The sequence below is a fragment of the Platalea leucorodia genome (genome assembly GCF_965183815.1).
Source record: "Platalea leucorodia genome assembly, chromosome: Z".
Lineage (NCBI taxonomy): Eukaryota > Metazoa > Chordata > Aves > Pelecaniformes > Threskiornithidae > Platalea > Platalea leucorodia.
Window position 1 is genome coordinate 3378846 of NC_138858.1, and position 18827 is coordinate 3397672.

Genomic DNA, 18827 nt, shown 5'->3' on the forward strand with positions numbered 1-18827 from the left:
AAATTGGAAATGTGTTTGAGAGCTGTTCTGGCCGATTTTATTGCCATCTTTTAGATCCCCCCCCCCCAAAAAACAGAACTCCTGTCAAAATGAATGGTAATCAAAGTTGGTTGTTTTTTTTTTTTTTCCAGAAGGTGAAAAACTAGTGCAGATTTATAACTACCCTGAGCTCTTGAACCTTAAATATAAGTCAGTGATTGAATGAAGAATGGAATACAATTTCTAGTGAGATATAGTTTACATGTTACGTGACTTACCTCTGTGCTATGTCTTGTGCACAGTAGCTTCCGAAAGGCAGAGACATGTTTATTTTCATAACAATTAGGAGCAGATCTGGTAGATAATCTGTGTCTCATGCTAGAGTGTCTGTGAGTAAGTGAAAGTTCAGGCAACTGGGAGGGAAAATGGTTAAGGTAAACAACTGGGAGGCATTTACTAGGCCTTATTTTTGTAAAGAGTGAGAAGGAGGAAGGATTTTGTCTTTTGCATAGAGAGACTAGCCAGAGGGTAGCAGGAAGATAGTGTTGTGAAGGGCTGTAATGCTCATAAAGGGTGGTACGTAATTGGCAGTGGGTGAGGGAGCAGTCGTTTTTTCTCTAAGATCCCTGAAGATGCAAGAATTGTTTACAGCCTACCCATAACTAGCAAGGCGGACAGTATTCTAAGAAGTCATACAATACCGCATTTTTTTTTTTAGGGGGAAATAGTTATATATAAAACCCCAGCAATTTCTTTCAGTTGTTCTACTGCTCCTCCCTGCCCCACCGAAGTAAAGGAGTTTTTCATAGCTTGCTTTGAAGCTTTTTTGGCCTATTTAATGGAGTCAGATCCAGTGCAGAGTAAGTTTGCTTAAAAAAAAAAAAAAGAAACAAAAACCCAACCAAACAACAAACATAATTAAAAAACCAAGCAAACCAATAAAAACCTAATCCAAAAGCAGGTTGAAAGTTTAATTAGCTGAACACCAGATGGTGCTCTTGCCTGGCAGCTAGAAGAGAAATATTTTTAGAGCCATCTTTTGTGCAGCTTAATAATTGGAAGGAAACAGAAATTTCCCATTAAGTTGCATCTACCTGAGAGAACCATTTGACAAATGATGTCAGATGATGTTGGCTGCACAGCACCCTCAGCCATTGTCTAAATCAGATAACCTTGCCTGCAGGAACAGAACAATAGAGGTCAATGTTCATTTCTGAGATTGAAAGCTTGCGAAATATCAAGTTAACTCTGTTTTGTTTTAATGAGGCTTGAGTGTAGGTCAGACTTTTGACAGGAGCAAGATGCTAGTTTTTGACTGTTGTGGAAAGGAGCCAGTTTTCACCTGTCAAACAGGACAGAATTCAAAGTTCTCTTCTCAAGCTACACTTTTTCCAATTGTATGTTGCAAAATTGGTGTGTTTATAGTAGGCGATTGTTTGCAAGTGTTATTGGGAGCCATATAAATGCTGTGTGGTGTTTTTGTGGAGGTAATTGATGATAACTCTAGAGTAAAGGATCTATCCTACTTCCTCAAATTTTTGCAAAGATGGGACTGATACGATCCCCAGGGAGAAGAGGGTTGTGTTCTCTGGATGCTGCTTTGGACATACTTCTGTTCTATCTATAGCAGTACTATAGGGAAAGAAGAGGAGAAAAACATGAAGGGAGAAGGTAGTAGGAAAATGCATGGTGGTAGGAAACAACAACAAAAAACCCAACCAAAAAACAGCAACGTGTGGGAGGTGGCGGGGCTGGGGGCGATAGCCTCCTTTCAGCGACAGATACCCGACAGATTCATCTTCTTGTCATGAAACCTTACCTGCAGGGAGGAACCAGTATCTGCAAGGAAGGCAAAAGGTACTTGTGATACATTTAAGGGAAATTTGAGTCTGTTTGTATAAGTAAAGTTTGTGGGGTTTTTAACACTTTTCCGTGTATGCTTTCTGTCTAGTGAGGAATATGTGAATAGCGCTTTGCTTTACAGAAGCCGTTCCAAATTAGTCCAGGTACTGCTGAATCACAGCTGCCAAAGGAAGATCTTTCTTTCAGGCTGCCAAACAGAGTTGGATCTTCTGAGGAACAATAATCTTTTAATCCCCAAAATCAGAAGCCCAGGGCCTTGGCTTGAGAGTTGGTGAATTACTGGCTTTGTACTCTGAGAAAGATGAAGGCGTGATACCCTGTCTGATCTTTTCATGGTACTGTCTGTCTTCTTTTTCTTATGCTTTGCTTTTCTGAGCACTTTGTACTCTTTTCTTTCTTTGTCATTGTTTTGCTTTTCTCATGTTCCCCTTTCAGTTTGGTTGGTCTCTTCCTCCATTCATCCTTCTCATCTTCTTGCTTCTGTTTTTTGCTTTCTCTCTCCACCCCTACCTGATTGTATATGTTAATCTCTCTTTGTGTGGTTCCGTGTGTAGTTCTTTAGCATTGCTCATTTACTCAGCCATGTCTTCTTTACTGGGTTTATTTTTTCAGTTCAGTTAACTTTTTCATCTGTTTCTGTGAAGAACACAAGGTAGTTTGCAGATGGGAATAAAGTTTGCCAAATACCAATGCTACTGACTTCAAAGTTGCTGTGTCTTTGTCAGCAATTACTGATGCAAGATACTCTTGCCCTTTCACTGTCCCTTCCAGTGTTTATTCGGGTCTGCTGTGGGTTTAATCAGGATCTAATGTGTCTGAAAAACAACACAGCAAACAAGTGTTTTATTTTTTTCAGCCAAGTTAATTCCCCAGAGTGATTCATAGCATGGCTCCACAAAACAATTCTGGCACAAGGAAGGATTGGTTTTTGGGTCACAGTAGACTGTTGGACTAAAAGGTGGGATTGCTTAAACCTGCTCTGCCATCCAAAAATGCACGCGAAAGCATGTGGTCAAAGCAGAGCTGGCTGCTGGGAGTGTAGTATTCTGCCTTTCTGGGCTGTTTGTTCTTCCTCTCATAATGTTGGTTTTCTTAGTAGTTAAGCAGGTATTAAAGGGGAATATTAAGTGGGAGTAATTCTGGTCTGTGCATTCACAAACCCTGATTATGAATCAGCCATCAGTAATCAGAAACGAGCTGATGACGAACCCGTGCTCACTGCCTGTGACTCCCCTGAGTGGTAGTAACAGCCAGAGCCAGTCTCAGGTATTTGGCAGGCAAAGTCACTGGGGCCTTACACAATTTAGGAGTGGTAGCAGATAAGTGATATGTGCACAAGCGATAGTAAAAGAAAAAGCTACCAGCAATTTAGTTCTAGTTTGCCTCATGCTTTTCACTGTAAAAGGTGTATTGTGATCTCCGCTTCCGTGAAGCAGGTCATGGATGCCTAGCAGGTAAAATCCCCTGGGGCTACAGAAGTGTCTGCTGAGAAATTTCTGGTTTCAGCCATTAGGAAGTACTTGGTGGTCTAAATTTACACTCCTGCGTGTTCATTTTTTTTTCTTCACGGATCCTTATTTGTTGCACAGAATGGACTCATGGGAGCTGAATTAAAATCATAAAAAACCTCTTAAATCTGCCACTTCCTACATTTCAAATGGCTGATTTATCAGTTTGAATAACGTTTGGGTATTGGAAAAATAAAATACAGCTTTTCTGGATGACTTTTTTTAGTTATTGTTATGAGCAAGAGCTGTGAGGTTTACTTTGGAATCTTAGCTCTCGGTTTAGGCAGACCTTTGTGTTTGTCTGGCTCTCCTGCGCGTTGCTACCAAGAATGCAACCTCCTCCTTAGCGGTGGTATTAGTTACAATTCTTTCCTGATGGAAAACTTAAAACAGAGTTAACCAACACAGAACTTGCTGAAAATCATGTGCTTAATATTTACTGTTCCGCTTTGTTCCTTCCCCGGAGTTTTTAATGAGTCGCTGGTTCAAGAATAGTGTGCATGAACCTTTAATGGAAAGACATAAAAATGAGCAACTTTTATGTTGCCTTAATATGGTACATTTTTAAATTGGTACAATAAATTATATGCAGCTTTTTATTCTTTGATGTCTTTACTCCAACTAGTCCATTAAAGTCCACATTCCCACAGTATGAATTTACTGAATGGGCTGATTCTCCTGTTATGTATTCAATGGGAAAGAAAAAAGCTTTACTTAAAGGAAAATCTGTCAGGAAAGCTGCTCCTTTTTTTTTTTTTTTTTTTTTCTTTTCTCCTTCTCTTTTAGAAGGGGTAGTTGTCTGCTACAGTTTGGGTCTTATCATAATAAGGGTAGGTGTCATGGTATGGGTATGTTTATAGTTACAGTTCATAGGCAGAATACTTTCTCTTGCCATGTTGGGATATTATAACAGTAGTCACTGCCATTTTGAAACCTCTTACATTGTGATACCCTTAAAATAAAAGCAGGTAAAATGATGTTCTTCAAAGATGACTGCTGTTAGGAAGCAACTTTCACTGTCTTTTATTAATTATGGTTTTGCTGAAGTCTATGGGACTGTTAGTAGATTTAAAGTAAGGCAACTGAATTCAACCACTCTAAAATAACTCCGCTGGGTTTTTTTTTTTTTTTTCCCCTCTTGTTTTTGGAAGTAATGTTTTTTTGTAATATGTGGCAGAATAGCTGACCGCAGAATCCAGCTTTTTGGTAGTATGAAGCCAGAAATAAAAATCTGCAGTCAATGAAAACTACGAAATTTTTTTGAGCAATAGACTATTTAATTTACCATTCTTCCCCACCTCTACTGAAAAGATGCTTTCTTACAGAAAACTAACTCGCTGATGAAGAAACTCCTTCTACTGTGATGAATAACTACAAATACAAAGGGATCAAATCGCAACAAAATAAAAAACCTTGACATAAGATCAGTTATGAAGTGATAGAAGAACAATTTCAGCAAGACAAAACAGAACTTGTATTGTCTAAATAGTGTTTCAGTATTATGTTTTACTTGGTCAATAATCATTGCCTATACATCTGATAACTCATGATTTTCACTCTTCCTTGTGAAATGTGAAGAGGCAATTTTGGCTTGTGTTACTATTCGAGTGATAGAACGAGAGGGAACGGCCTCAAGCTGCGCCAGGGCAGGTTTGGGTCGGATGTTAGGAAAAACTTCTTCCCCCAAAGGGCTGTCAGGCCCTGGCCCAGGCTGCCCAGGGCAGGGGCTGAGTCCCCATCCCTGGAGGTATTTAAAGAACGAATAGATACGGTGCTCAAGGACATGGTATAGATGGACTTGGCAGTGATAGGTTAACGGTTGGACTCGATGATCTTATGGGTCTTTTCCAACCTTAGCGTTGCTATGATTCTATGATTCTATTCCTGTATGTTTGAGTGGGTGTGTGTGCATCAAATTCCCAAATGGCATTTTTATGACAGTACAGGTTTGAGGGATTGAACTCTTGTATCTGGAAAAAGAGGTGACCTCTAGTATCAGAGGGGCAGTACTTGAGCTTGCAAGTTTGAACTTGATTTTGATTTCTTCTCTCCCTTTCCTAGCATGGAGTCCCTATTGTATGGAGTAGGTGTAGTGGTCGTGCTGTCCTCTTTCCTGCAGGAGGGGATTACCCTTGATTACTTTTTACTCCTGCCGCTGATGTGCGATACCTGGTGTCACGCAGATGCTTCCTGTGTGTAGATGGGTTTGGAGTGACAATTGGTATGCAAAATAATCTTACTGTTGGCCATGTTGAGATGTTACAAGACAATAATCACTGCCACTGCTAAACCTCTCATGTTTTGATGCCTTTAGAATAAAACAAGATAAAACCATTTTCTTTAAAGAAGTCTGTGCTGTCAGGAAGCAAATTTCACTATTGTTATTAATTATACTTTTGCTGAAGTCCGTGGGCCTACTCTCTACATAAAAAAGCAAATAAAATAATTTCTTGCTTTTATAAAGGACTTTGAAAATGCTAGCCACCAGATCACAGGATGAGCCGGGAATTCCTGTGAAGCCTGGAATTTTTCCCTGAAGTCTGTGGGAAGCAGTCCTGCACCTCACACGTTTACTTGGATCTGAATGAGCCAGTCAAGGCTGTGTGGTTAAGTGTACTTTTCTTTGAATCCTTAGTGTTTCTCCCAGTGCTCACAACCGGTTTGAATCTCCACACTGGGTGATACCTTTTGCTTGTGCTTCAGAAAACTGTAGAACTGGTAAATGTGATTGGGTTACGTACTACTTTCCCAAAACCAAATGGTGCATTTCAGGTAGTGCCAGTTGAAATAGATGATTACATGTACAAACTCACCCAGATCACTGCAATCATTATATTAAAGATCTGTGGCCTGAAGCTGGTGTTTGTTGCCGTGTGCACGTGAACACCTTCCAAAGTGGTGTCTCCTCCATGGCAGGGCTTACTGGGTGTTACTGGGGTGCCTGGGTTTCTCCTAGTGATGCTCAGCAGTGCCATCAAGCAGCAGGAGGGGTTTACTTACCTTGCTGCTTGCTTATTGCTAGGAAAGGATAATCTTTTTCTTGTTGAGAATATACTAACGATCCTCACAGACCAGATGATATTTTACTCCTCCCTCCCTAATGAATCTCTCTTCTATTTTTATATGTTCTAGAAAATATTGTCTTTCAGAAGCTTCTTTTCAGTTCTGAAAAAGTGTAATTTTTATTTTCCCAGTTCTTGGTAGATAAAATTGCAGAGTGGAAAATGTGTGGGATTTTTTCCTTTTCTTTTCTGAAAGGTTGTTTTCCCCTGGATCCTCCCATAGGTATTTCATTACAATTAGATGTAATATGTTGAAGAGGATCAATTTAAATACATTTTAGACTTTTTTTTTTGTCCTGAATAGTGAGCTCCTAAAATATATGTCTAGGTATATACACAAATACTTGGCAACAAGGCAGTCTGTATTCCTCGGGTGAGAGCTTTCAGAGAGAATTGGAACTTCTATTTGTGATCAGTGCAGTAAAGGAGCTTCACTCTGCCAGTGCTTGCTCTTGTTGTTAGTGCTGAAAAATAGTTGGAATACTACTAGGACTGCTCTGTGGATTAATGAAAGGACGGATGTTTTAGTGTTAGGTTTCCATTCATTCATTAACCAGATGTCATCTCCACAGGGACTGTAGAGCAAAGTCAATACCATAGCTGATTGTAGCATTTCTTTTGTGCCACCTTATGAATCTTGGCTCTGGCATTTTCTGCCTAAGTGTTAATATAATATATATCCTGCCTTCACAGCACAAAAAAATAGGCAGGCAGCTTTTTCCCTGTCTCTCGCTTTTCTTTCCTGCCCAAGAGAAGGAAAGAAAGCCACTGCTAACCTTTGCTCCTGGTACCTGGAAATGGGCTGCTATTTTTTGTACCCCTCCACTGTACGCTCTCCATGAATCCATCTGTGGCGATGTGGAAGTAGTATTACTTTTGTTGAGTGTAAGAACACCATTTCAGAGTGTGTGTGTCTGTGTGTGTGTCTGTGTGTGTGTCTGTGTGTGTGTCTGTGTGTGTGTCTGTGTGTGTGTCTGTGTGTGTGTCTGTGTGTGTGTCTGTGTGTGTGTCTGTGTGTGTGTCTGTGTGTACTGAAATTTTGCAGATGACGTTGCCTAGTCTTGAGGACGGCAAAATTAAATTCTGTGTTCTTGTTAAGAAGGGGGAATGGGCTCTAGTTAATTTTCAAACATTAAACTTCATTTTGGTAAAAAAAGAATGACTCAAGTGCTAAAGCTTTGCTGAAGATCTGAAGGTCATGCTTGATTTGTCACTGGTTTTGATCCTGACAACTTGTAGAAATTGGGCAACTCTATGGAATTTGTTTGAGGACTTTGTGTGGTTTTTAATAACTCAAAGGGAGGAAGTGAAAACCTGTAAGAATGCTATACTTTAAAACCTAACTGCTTAGAAACGACGGGGAAAATGAACCGTAATTAAAAGCTGAATGTCTACATTTAAGGTTTAAATCCTGGAGCAATTACAGTAATCACTCGGTCTGTATTACGGAAGTCCCCAGCATCTTTGGATGGTGGGAGGTGGGTCACGTTGTGTTGGATTACGATTATTCGGTACCTAAGAACTCTCTACTGAGTTGGTGTCCAATATAATATTCACCCTGCCCGTCTGCCCTTAGGAAGGAATACATGCTGATGACAAGCAGCCATCTGGACAAATTTAGAAGTTATTTAAGAAAAAAAAAAAGTGCAAAAAGTCCTTGTTTCACATAGACCGAGAAAACAGTGTTGTCTGTAGTTGCTGAAGGCGTGTTCTAGATTTATACCATTTGTTTTTAATTACTCTGCATGTTTTAACACTGAAATGAGAGACCACCTTTGAGACTAAATCTAATGTTTTTAAAGCATATATAAAAGTGTAAGTTTGTTCTTTTTGAAACTTATGTTGCAAAGCAATTTATAAGGGAGGAAAGAATGCTGATATTTGATATCCAAAAAAACCAATCTGCATAATCTAAAGTTGTCTTAGGATATTCAGCTGTAGGTGAAGTCCTGTCTCTGCTGTCAACTCGCTACACAGTAGATTGGTCTGATATACCGGAAAATTTGCAGACATCTTAAAACTTAATTTGTTTGATGTCTCTATCTTGAAGCATTTCCTATTGAAAAGTTTTGAAATAATTCTTTTGGCTGCTGTTTCTGCCAATATCCTTACCTCCTCGTCTAGTCCTCAGGTCGGGCACAGCTCAGACAAACTCAGTAGCTTCCAAGAGCACGGCTCCACATGGGTTTTGAGCAGTGCAGCTGCTTTGGGGGCTCTCAGTTAATCTCAGGTTGATGCAACAGTTCTTAGGACTGTGTTGTAAACTGGATTACCATCTAAATTTAAAAACAGAAAGAAGGGGGGCTGTTTGCCCCACCACTGCCTTTTAGAAGTTCACTGGCAGAGCTGCAGGTAGTTGCCAAGACGGGGTTGAGCAGGTGGGACAGAGAGAGTGCATGCGGTACTCATCAGAAAACTGAAGAAGCAATGATGACTTTGGCAATCTAATTATGGCAGGATTAAGTTTTGCAATATTTTTATATGAGAAGAGTGCTTGAATGGAGGCCGTACCACTGACTTTTATAGGCTTTGTAATTATGCAGGTTTCATTACGTTGCTACTTTCCTATTTATTCTGAGGATGGTGATTTTCATACCTTTTAATTACAAGGATGTTGCTGCATGAGCTCTGAAATTGTTCAGCCTGTATTACATACTATGTTATGTCTGCAAGCATTGAGCTGTTTTTTTTTTTTTTCTGACTGACTTTTAATCTGGGGAACTTCAGAAGGACTGTCATTCCTGTAGATTAGACTGTATGTTAATTGAGCCTCTATAGAGGCTGTACAGTCTTCTCTGATATCCTTAGCAGTAGGGCCTGTAGCAATAGGACAAGGGGTAATGGTTTTAAACTAAAAGGGGAGATTCAGACTAGATATGAAGAAGAAATTTTTTATGAGGGTGGTGAAACACTGGGACAGGTTTCCCTTTTGGTGTTAATATTGGGACACCTTCATAGTGCTTAATGGGGCATTGGACACAATATCTGATTATTATTTGTCTTTTTTTTCCCCATCTGTTAAGGAAAAATATACTTCCCATGTATTCTTTTGGTTTTTTTCCAGGGATCAGTTACTCTGTACTGGTAGATTTGTAGTGATAGGAGTATATAAATGTCTCTTTATGTGTTTGATGCAGCTGGTGTTTACTTTCAGTGGTTGTTGGCAGGTTCTGCGTTAGTGCGTTATTGTTCTTTTCAGCTGATGGTTTTCATTGAGGCATACCAACAGGCAATTAATGAAGTTATGAAAAATTTGGTGTATCTGATGTGATTGTTGCATTCGTATAGTAACATTAGTTAAAGGAAGGTGGTTCTTAGCTTGAGGTTAAATGTCGGGTTGAGGATTCTTTAATTTATGCTTTTTAAAAAGTTTTTATTTCATATGATAGTTCCTGTAAAAAATCAAGTCCTTTCTGTAGGCTGCTGTTCCATATGTATTTTCAGTGGCATAAAGCTAAGCATGGCAGCATTGAAGCCATAAAAGTAGTAGTAACACAAATGATGTAGTGACATCATTTCACTTAGACAAACAATTCACTTTTGAATATTAGTTTCCTGTTTTGTAGTCACTGTACTTCAAATGCATGTTGTCCTGCCTGATACTAGAATGACCGAGCACTGGAATGGGTTGCCCAGAGAGGTTGTGGAGTCTTTGTCCTTGGAGACATTCAAAAGTCACCTGGACGTGGTCCTGGACAAGTGGCTCTAGGTGGCCCTGGTTGAGCAGGGAGGTTGGACAAGATGACCTCCAGAGGTCCCTTCCCACCTCAACCATTCTGTGCTTCTATGGTGTCTATGTAAACCAGCTAATGGACTGGTAAAATTAAGTGCTTCACAGAAATATTTTACAACTGTTTCGTAATGAATTTTCACTTCAAGTACAGTAACCCATTTCCTTGTGTAATCATGTTTATTTTCTTTTCCCCCTCTCCTAGTGCTGACTTAAAGCTCTTGGAAGAAGCTACAATCTCAGTCTGCAAGTCTTTAGGTGAGAAATTGTGACATCTTAACTTTTTTCCATGTGCTTGATCAGAAAAATTAAGAAACAGCATTTATGTGCGTATCCATGTCTTCAGTATATTTAACTCTACTTGAATGTGTTCCACTAGTAAGATGTAAGTGTGAAGAGTGTGTTTATATATCTATAATCTCCCAGACTTTTAGAAACTTCCATCGTTAACTGTTCTGTAGACTTGAAATGACTGAAAGGTTTAAAACAAATAACTCCATCCCTACTCCGTCTCTTTCCCTCTGCCCTCTAAGCTGATCAGTAAGGGGAAAGAATTAATCAGAGGACAAAAGGAGGATAATATAAATGTGATCAACGATGTTTCAAGAAGGTAAAAGCTAGTTGTGAAAACCTGCCCAGTTTTCTGACAGGAGACTATTGTGCTGTAGACAAGTCTTGGAAAGGAAGCAGTATGAGCTCCACATTTGGGATATTTTAAATCTAGGATGAGAAGTGTGTTTAGGGAACAATTATGGAGTAGTAAGGTATGTACTGGAGAATCTTAAAAGAAGAACGACAGCTGTACAGAAAAACAGACATACTGTGCTTTATGTAGAAATATTTAAGACATTGAAATTTGGTTTCATTCTATGTATTGCTTGAACTAAATAGTGTCAACTTATGCATGCTATATAATCATATGTCATTTTTTCTCCTCTAGTTGAAAAGAATCCTCGAACAGGAAACCTTGGGTCATTGATTAAAGTCTTTCTTTCTAGAACCAAAGAGTTAAAAATTTCAGCAGAATGTCAGAAGTAAGTACCTGGAAAAAAGCTGCGTGTGCCATTTAACTTTTTAAATGTTCCTTTTGCTGCTAGCCCTTGAGTTTTTTGCTTTGCTAGTTAGCATAATCACAGACCAAAACTTACAACTGTCTTAAATTGTTGTTTGAAACAGAACAAGGATCTAGTACTTTTCCAGACACAGAAGGTTAAGTGTAATAGGTAAATAGGTTGTTGGGGAAAAAGACATGTTTGTGTTTGTCCTGTGTATTATATAATTGCATTTGTGTACAAACGGTGTAACTTCTGGTTACTACTGGTTTAGAGCTGTTTAAAAATCTAAATCTTAATGTGTGAACCAATATTTTATCTTGGAAATATTTTAAATTGGATTGGATTTGAACACAAACTTCTGTATAAAGACGGACATTGCCTTCAAATTATATCATGCAACTGTCATTAGTTTTGCTTGTCCCTTTCAGCGGTAGGAAGGAACTCCCAAGAGGTTATGCGTGCAGCACTGTATAGTTTTTCCAGCAAGCTTTCTGTAATTGTTCCCCAACACCCATAGACAAATGTCCAACTCTCATCAGATCTGGGACTTCAAAAAGGAAGACTTCCTTTTTAATGCCCCCTTGCTCCCAGGACTGCCCTCAACCTTTTTGCTTGTATCTGGAAAAAGAAGTTATTCCTGCCTGGATAGCTCCTGCTGCTTTAATCCAAAAATACTTGGAAAATATAGCTTCAAGCAAGAGCTTGACTATAAGCTGTTGTATGGGCTTCCCAGCAGTTGCTTATTGGGACTCAAGAAAATGGTATGAAGCTATATTCCCCTTGCATTCGGAAAACTTGGAAAATACATGTGTGTTGCACAGAAAAATCTTGCTATATTGTGCTCCTGAAATCCATAAATGCCTATAGTCATCGAAGGCTATTTGACTGGGAAAAGCACTAAGGTTCAGGGAGGCCAGAGTAGCTTTCATATGGAAGCTGTTGGAAATTTTCAAATGTCTGGGGACCTTTGTCCATGGTATCTGGAAACCTTTAGAAGTACGCTGAGTACCACTCTTCAAAGAGTGGTACTTCTGGCAACTGTGGTGTTTTTAACAATACAAACTTAGTTAGGAATAAGATTGTATTCTCTTAGGGGAAGAAAAAAATACTACTTTTAAATAGATTGCCAGTTTGTTTGCTGTGGCATCAGCTGAATACTCCTTGCTTAAGCACTTTGGCTTTTCCTTGCTTCATCTGTAGGAACCCCTTTGTCTACTCTGGCCTCTATTTTCTTGTGGGTTCTGATGTATGTTCATGGGTAAGCATTACTGATTCTTGTTTGTTTCTGCTTCTTTTCTAGCCACCTCTTTATATGGCAGGCTCACAATGCCCTGTTCATTATTTGCTGTTTGCTGAAAGTATTCATCAGTCAAATGTCAGAAGAGGAGTTGCAACTTCATTTTACTTACGAAGAGAAAGCACCAGGCTCATATGGTAGGTATAACTAGTGCTAGTGAAACAAATATCCCACAAGAAACTAAAAAGTTCTGATGTTTGTAGACGTGGTGCTTAGGGACATGGTTTAGTGGTGGACTTGGTAGTGTTAGGTTAATGGTTGGATTCGATGATCTTAAGGGTCTTTTCCAACCTAAGTAATTCTATGATTCTATGTTTTGTTTAGACTAAGAATCCCAAACTTTGCTTTGAAACTAGAAATGAAGTACCAATGAGGTTACATACAACATGTTTACTGTTCGGGACAATCTGTGAGATTGAAAGTATGTAGTCAATAGTAAAACTGCCTGACTTTCATTGGGGTCTGAAGTAATCTGGTGTAAAGCGTCTTCCTTTGTATCGTACATGTGAAAGAGAGCACCTTCAAAATGTGATGAGAGCTTTTCATTACATATTGACTGTCATCTTCTGCTAGAATTAAATGTTTATTAACAAGCTATTGGCATGTTAGAGGTTCTTATAGCAAAATAGGCCTAGAGCAGGGTTTAAGTTCTTTGGTTTATTTTTTCTGTAAAGATTTGTATTAAATTTAACATGGTCATTTATTTACAAACTTCATTTGGCATTTCTTTAAATAGTTGTTCAGAAGTGATGCTGTAGGCCTACCTTAGCTTTAGTCATTATCATACAGTTTGAAATGTAGTAACGCTCTTCTTCAGCTGCCACAAATCTTTGTGTATCAAGATGCTCGTACAGAACACATGATGGATAATGCTGGCACAGGAGCCTTGATTTCCTTTCCTTTGTTGTAAAGATACGGTTGAGTTTGTAATTGCATGTTGTTAATTGCATAAAGCCAAAAATGTTCTGGCAAAAAGGGCTGGTATCAGAATGCTAATTCAGTGCGAGTGGGTTGTGGAAGAACAACCAAAAGTATCCGAATGTCTGTTTCCCTCAACAGTCAGTCCAGCAAGGACACGTGTCGAGAATGCCTGATAGCTGCTTGCTCATTGAATAGCGAAAACTGTTCATTAAAATCTGTTTAACCCCTTGGCGCCTGACGTTGCTCTGGGGAAATCAGACTTCTGGTGCCAAAAGATTAAGTGCTACATGTTGAAATGGTTTAATGTATTTAAACTGTGGTGAGTAATCTCCAAGAATGAAGTCACCTAACCGATGCATTAGAAAGTAACACCTGCTTATTATAAGCTATCATTACAGACTGCCTATGGGCTGCAGCCTTGGTTTAAAAAAAATTGCCCACTTCTTGCTTCAGTGGTAGAGTGTAGCACAGTAAAACGGATGGAAAAGCGGAGATGTTTTGTTAGCTTGAACCCCCAGGATCTTTATTCCTTACGCTGGGAGTTCCTCGCAGCATGGTGTGAAAAGTGATTCTTGTCACTGGGGTAGATCCATGTTTATACCATGTCTAGTAGCACTTGACTGTAATTCACAGTGACATTTATTAGCGATAATTTCGTGCATATTGATGGCAAACGTACTTAGCAATTATCTTTGAGCAGATTGTTCGCTGGATGTTCTTGATTAGGAAGGTAATTGTGTGTGGTCTGCTGGAGAGAGGAGGGGATGGAGGCTGGAAACGAGCTCCTCCTCGGCTCTCCCCGCTCAGCCACGGCTCGAGTCCGCTGTGGCTTTTGACTTGGGTTTCCAGTTGGAGGAGGTCCTTGTGACCTTCTTCAAGGAGTTGAGGTTCATAACGTGCTGTGTTTACATAGCCATCATCTTTTGCTCCTAACAAATCTTCACACTGGATTTTTTAAAATTATATAGAGTATTATAGTAAAGTGAATGCCTTCCTAAAGCTTTTATACTTAGCTATAGGAAAAGTGATGTATCATTAACAGTGTAATAAAATGCTGTTGTGCTAGGGCCTATAATAGTGAGCGGAAAAAGATGAAATGTTTTTTTTTGTATTTTCATAATTAAGTCAAGTGTAGCTTCCTTGAATTTTCTTTTATTCTTTGGAAACTAGAGCATGCCTTGTTATTGTGAAGTTTACACAAATCTATGGCTATTTTTACTCAAATTGTACATACTTAACGCTATCTTTGGTGAGCACGCTTTATAAAAATCTAAATCCTTCTTAGTTGTCCTTGCTGTCTTTTCGTTTCCCAGAACTTGATATTATTTTACTATTTTTCAAGTGCGGGCATGATAAAACAAACCTTATACAAAACATTATTATATTAATTATATAATGTAAATGAAACATGCATATAGGTAAAAGCTTTAATAGTGTGTCTGAATTTTGAAGTACTATTTGCTTATTTTCTTAATGGCTGGTGAGTAGTTATTGGAAAGAACAGTACAACCAACCCGCAGCACAAACAACCTCTCTCTCCTATGATCCGTTTTTGTACGCCTTGTTCAATCTCGCAGCCTTCTGAGAAAAGGTAATGGTTCTTTTCAGCATCACCTTAAAACTCCTTTGGAAATCACTGTGTGGTGGTGTTTGTTTCCCTGTTTAAACTATGAGCATCACTTTTTTTTTTTTTTTCCCTCCTAGCCTGAGAATATATCCTAGTACCATGTTCTCCGAGTTTAAATATAGCACCTGGGGACTCGGAGTGCGTAACTGCAGTGTCAGCACATCGGGCTGCTCACGTTGCAGTCGATCAGAGCATCGGCACCTGCTGTGCGATACTCAGTACGTCAGGCAGAAATGTACGGTGTATGATAGTAATGATGTATGGAAAATATCCTTGTCGCTGGCTACTCGGCAGTATGCCTTGTATTTTGACAGATTATACGTAACACAGCCACTATGGTTTAGTTAGCCTTGTGGATAACTGTCTTGTCTGGAAGGATTCTCCTCCCAGGTTTTGCAATTCATGTACTTGCACTCAGTTGCACAAAAGCTGTGCAGTTGTGCTTTGTGTCATAAAATGTGGTTATCAAGGTTTTTCATTTTGCAAAAAGTTTGAGTGCATGGATATGTTGTAGCCTGCCATTATAAAGTTGTAATGAACAAATTGCAGAGGATCAAGTCCCCACTACAGCACTGCTTATTGATTTCCTTCAAGAACAGCCCATCAATAGGAGTTTGTTCCTCTCGGCAGTTTTCAGATGGTTCTTTAGCCCAGGAAGTGCAACCTTTGCCTCTTCATCCGTAACCGGGAGTTGTGTACAACTTTGGGGGGTATTGCACAATTTTGATTGTAGGAAAATCCTTATAGAGACTTAAACCATATTCTTTAAGAGTCAGCTAAAAAAATCCTAATATTAATAAATCCTACACTGGCCTCAGCATGTGCTGATCTGAAGCTGGAGTTAGTCTCGCTAATGCAAATCATTCATCTTTCGGTGAGGCTTCCACTCTGTGTATCCCATAATTCCTGCGGGGTCTTTACCTGTACTGGGGTAAGAGAGGTAAGAGGGGTAAGAGAGCATATGCTGTGTGTTGTATTCTAAATCAAACCATCAATTCATTCAACCTCTTCCCTGACCTGTAGTAGGAAACTTTATTCATTCACTGTAGAGAAGTTTTTATCACAAGGCTGCTAGGGACTGTATTTGGTGTATTATAGCAAATAAGAGGGCATAGAAGGGGGGAATAAATAACAATACATTTACTGCAATCCTTAAATGATTTCATGAGTGTTCAGCTATCATATAAGGAGATGAGGGATGGCAATTAGTTCATGGACTCATTTTTAACGCTCTTAAGGGAAAGCTGGGAGCTTTTGAGAGTCCTCAGAGCTGAAGATGAAACCACAAAACCCAAAGAAGCCTTAAGTCTGCTGGTTGTGTAATGAAGTGAATGAATGAGGCCTTAGGTACTGTTTTACAAGTAACAAATTATTTCGTTGCTGATGTCCAGGTTCTATCCTACCTGTAGGAGCAACAGGGCAGAAAAAGAAGTAGCATCTACACTGAGGCTATACCTTGCTATGCCTGAATATCTTATTAACATTGGGTACATCCAGCTGCTATAACAGCTCACATCAAGTCTTGAAAACGTAGTAGTTAGGTTCTTGAGAAGAAAGACTGTTTTAATGTTCATGTTAGACCATGTATCATGGCCAAAGATGGTGCTGGGCTGGTTTTACTGGGAGTGGAGTCTCCTGGCATGTATACTTTCCTCTGGATAAGCCATTTTGCCTGTGTAGTGTCTGCTAATCCAGCGTCTGTAATGTGTGTAGCTTTGAAAAAGTTAAACACAAAGTATTATTTTTTCAATGTTAAAAAAAAAAAAAAAAAGACAAAAGCAACCCAAAACAAAGAAACGCCACCAAAAGCCAAAAAACCCACAATGCGAGTAATCCACATGTTTGAGGACTTAAATATAGCTAATGAAAAATGGTGCTTCAGTGTAACTGGACATTCTAAAAACTGTGTGTGCTTGCGGTTGCTTCTGCAATGCCGTAGAGTTTAGAAGATGCACCTATGATTCCTCTCTCTGCAAGTCTGCCCTAATCTTACCTGGACAGATTCACCCTTTACTTGTTTTCCCCAAGGCTTTACACATGTCTTTTGATCCAAGTTTGTGATCTATTAATGTGAATTAATATTGTGTGTGTTGTCTTTGTCCTGCTATTGAAAAAGACATTGTTTATGAAAACACATAGTGTTCCATGTTTATAGCTCTCTCTCACGTTACAGATTTGGCATGTGTCCGCCTCATTGTCTTGGCAAGACAAGAATTAAACAAGAATGCGTGTGCCTCAATGGGGAAAAGGATACATTAATTACTGTAGCTGAATGACATTGATTACAGCAATTAAGCTTTTTTTTTTAAAAGAGAAAAATAGTTTGAGAACAGAGCAGGAAAGAGTAACATCTTCCATTCTACGTGATTGTGCTAACCCAATATTTTCTTGCTTTATTTGAATGTAGTATGGGAGAAAAGCTCTCTTTCATATTCAAATAACATTATTTTCTCTTCAAATGAGTTGTGTATATAGCATGACGGAAGAAATAATATTCTTAAAATGCAATCTCTCTACTTTCTTCATCCTTTTTCCTCTCTCCTCTTCCCTTTCCTCAATTGTCAAGAGAAAAAATTAGATACCTTTTGGGAACTAATAGCAGCCTTGCTCTATAAGCATTTTCTGGATTCGGAAAATTTTGGAAACTGTCACGTTCAAATTACTGTAGAATACATTATCTGAGCCTTATTGTTGGCGGTGGTTTCTGTCGAAGGTTAAATACTCCTAGCAGTTCTTGGTTTTTACTAACAGGAGCTACATTGTGTTAGTCATGGGGGATTCTATATAAAGCAAACCATGTTTCCGTGATAAAAAACTGATTTCCTTTAGAATGTGCAGTTCACTAGGTGACAATTTTTAATGTGTTTTTAATAAACTGATTGTGGAAAGAAATAATTTTGCTTTATTGTGAATATTCCCTCAGGTGTGCTTCTTAAAATTGAGTTCTGGATTTAAGAACAAACTTGGGTTAAACAGAGTGACACCACCGTAACCTGGGTATAATATTGTGTTTATTGCAGGGTGTATTTATGTGAAAATACAAAATAAACAAGCATTTGGGTAATCATTGTGCTGCAGTGCTGTAATGCCTATCGGATAACGCAGAGGGGAAAAACTATGCCTGCTGTTAGGCCATTCAGCACTATAAAGCCCTACACTTCCTTGTGTTGTAGGTTCCTCTTTATAATTTTATTTTGAAAGCAGAAAAAATCCTAATGAGCCAAGAGACTTATCTTCTATTTTTTTAGTATTATATGACAACTTCACATGATTTAATAAGCTTTTTCCTCAGTAAGTCTCGCAAGTCTTTTGTTACAGTTGCTTTAAAAAATTGCAGTGCTAATGTAAAATACCACCAGTTTTATTGCTTAGAATAGTTGCATTTTTTAAATAATTTTTAGTCATCCCATGCATTTTGTCACATCGTGTTTGAGTAGAGAATAGTTTCTGCTCACTTAAAATGAATTCTTACTTGTCATTGAAATGTGTAAAACCTCTTCAATACATAAATGTGTAAAACCTCTTCAATACATAAATGTGTATTCATGAAAAAATAGCGTGTAGATTTAACTGCTTAAAAGCAGCAGTGATGCGTACTGTAGGCTGCATTCATTTGACAGATCACAATTTTGAATATTGTTCAGTGTGTGTTAGACAAATGAAACTGTTTTCTGTCTGTCTCTGCTTATTCTTCACTTGGGATTAAAAAAAGGGGTGGGGAAATACACACAGTGCAGGGAATTTTGAGAGGGGACTAGAACTGTGGACCAGTGAGAAGTCACTAG

General features: G+C 38.8%; 1 protein-coding gene across 8 annotated transcripts in view; it reads left to right on the plus strand.

Annotated features, from left to right (window-relative positions):
* Positions 1–18827, plus strand: part of LOC309602830 (dymeclin) — a 222469-nt gene that overhangs the window by 14382 nt on the left and 189260 nt on the right. For all 8 annotated transcript variants that reach the window (XM_082336826.1, XM_082336825.1, XM_082336822.1 and 5 more), the window contains 3 exons: positions 10348–10400; positions 11083–11176; positions 12498–12631. In XM_082336826.1, the coding sequence (XP_082192952.1) occupies positions 10348–10400; positions 11083–11176; positions 12498–12631 (281 nt within the window). The remainder of the gene's footprint in view (positions 1–10347; positions 10401–11082; positions 11177–12497; positions 12632–18827) is intronic.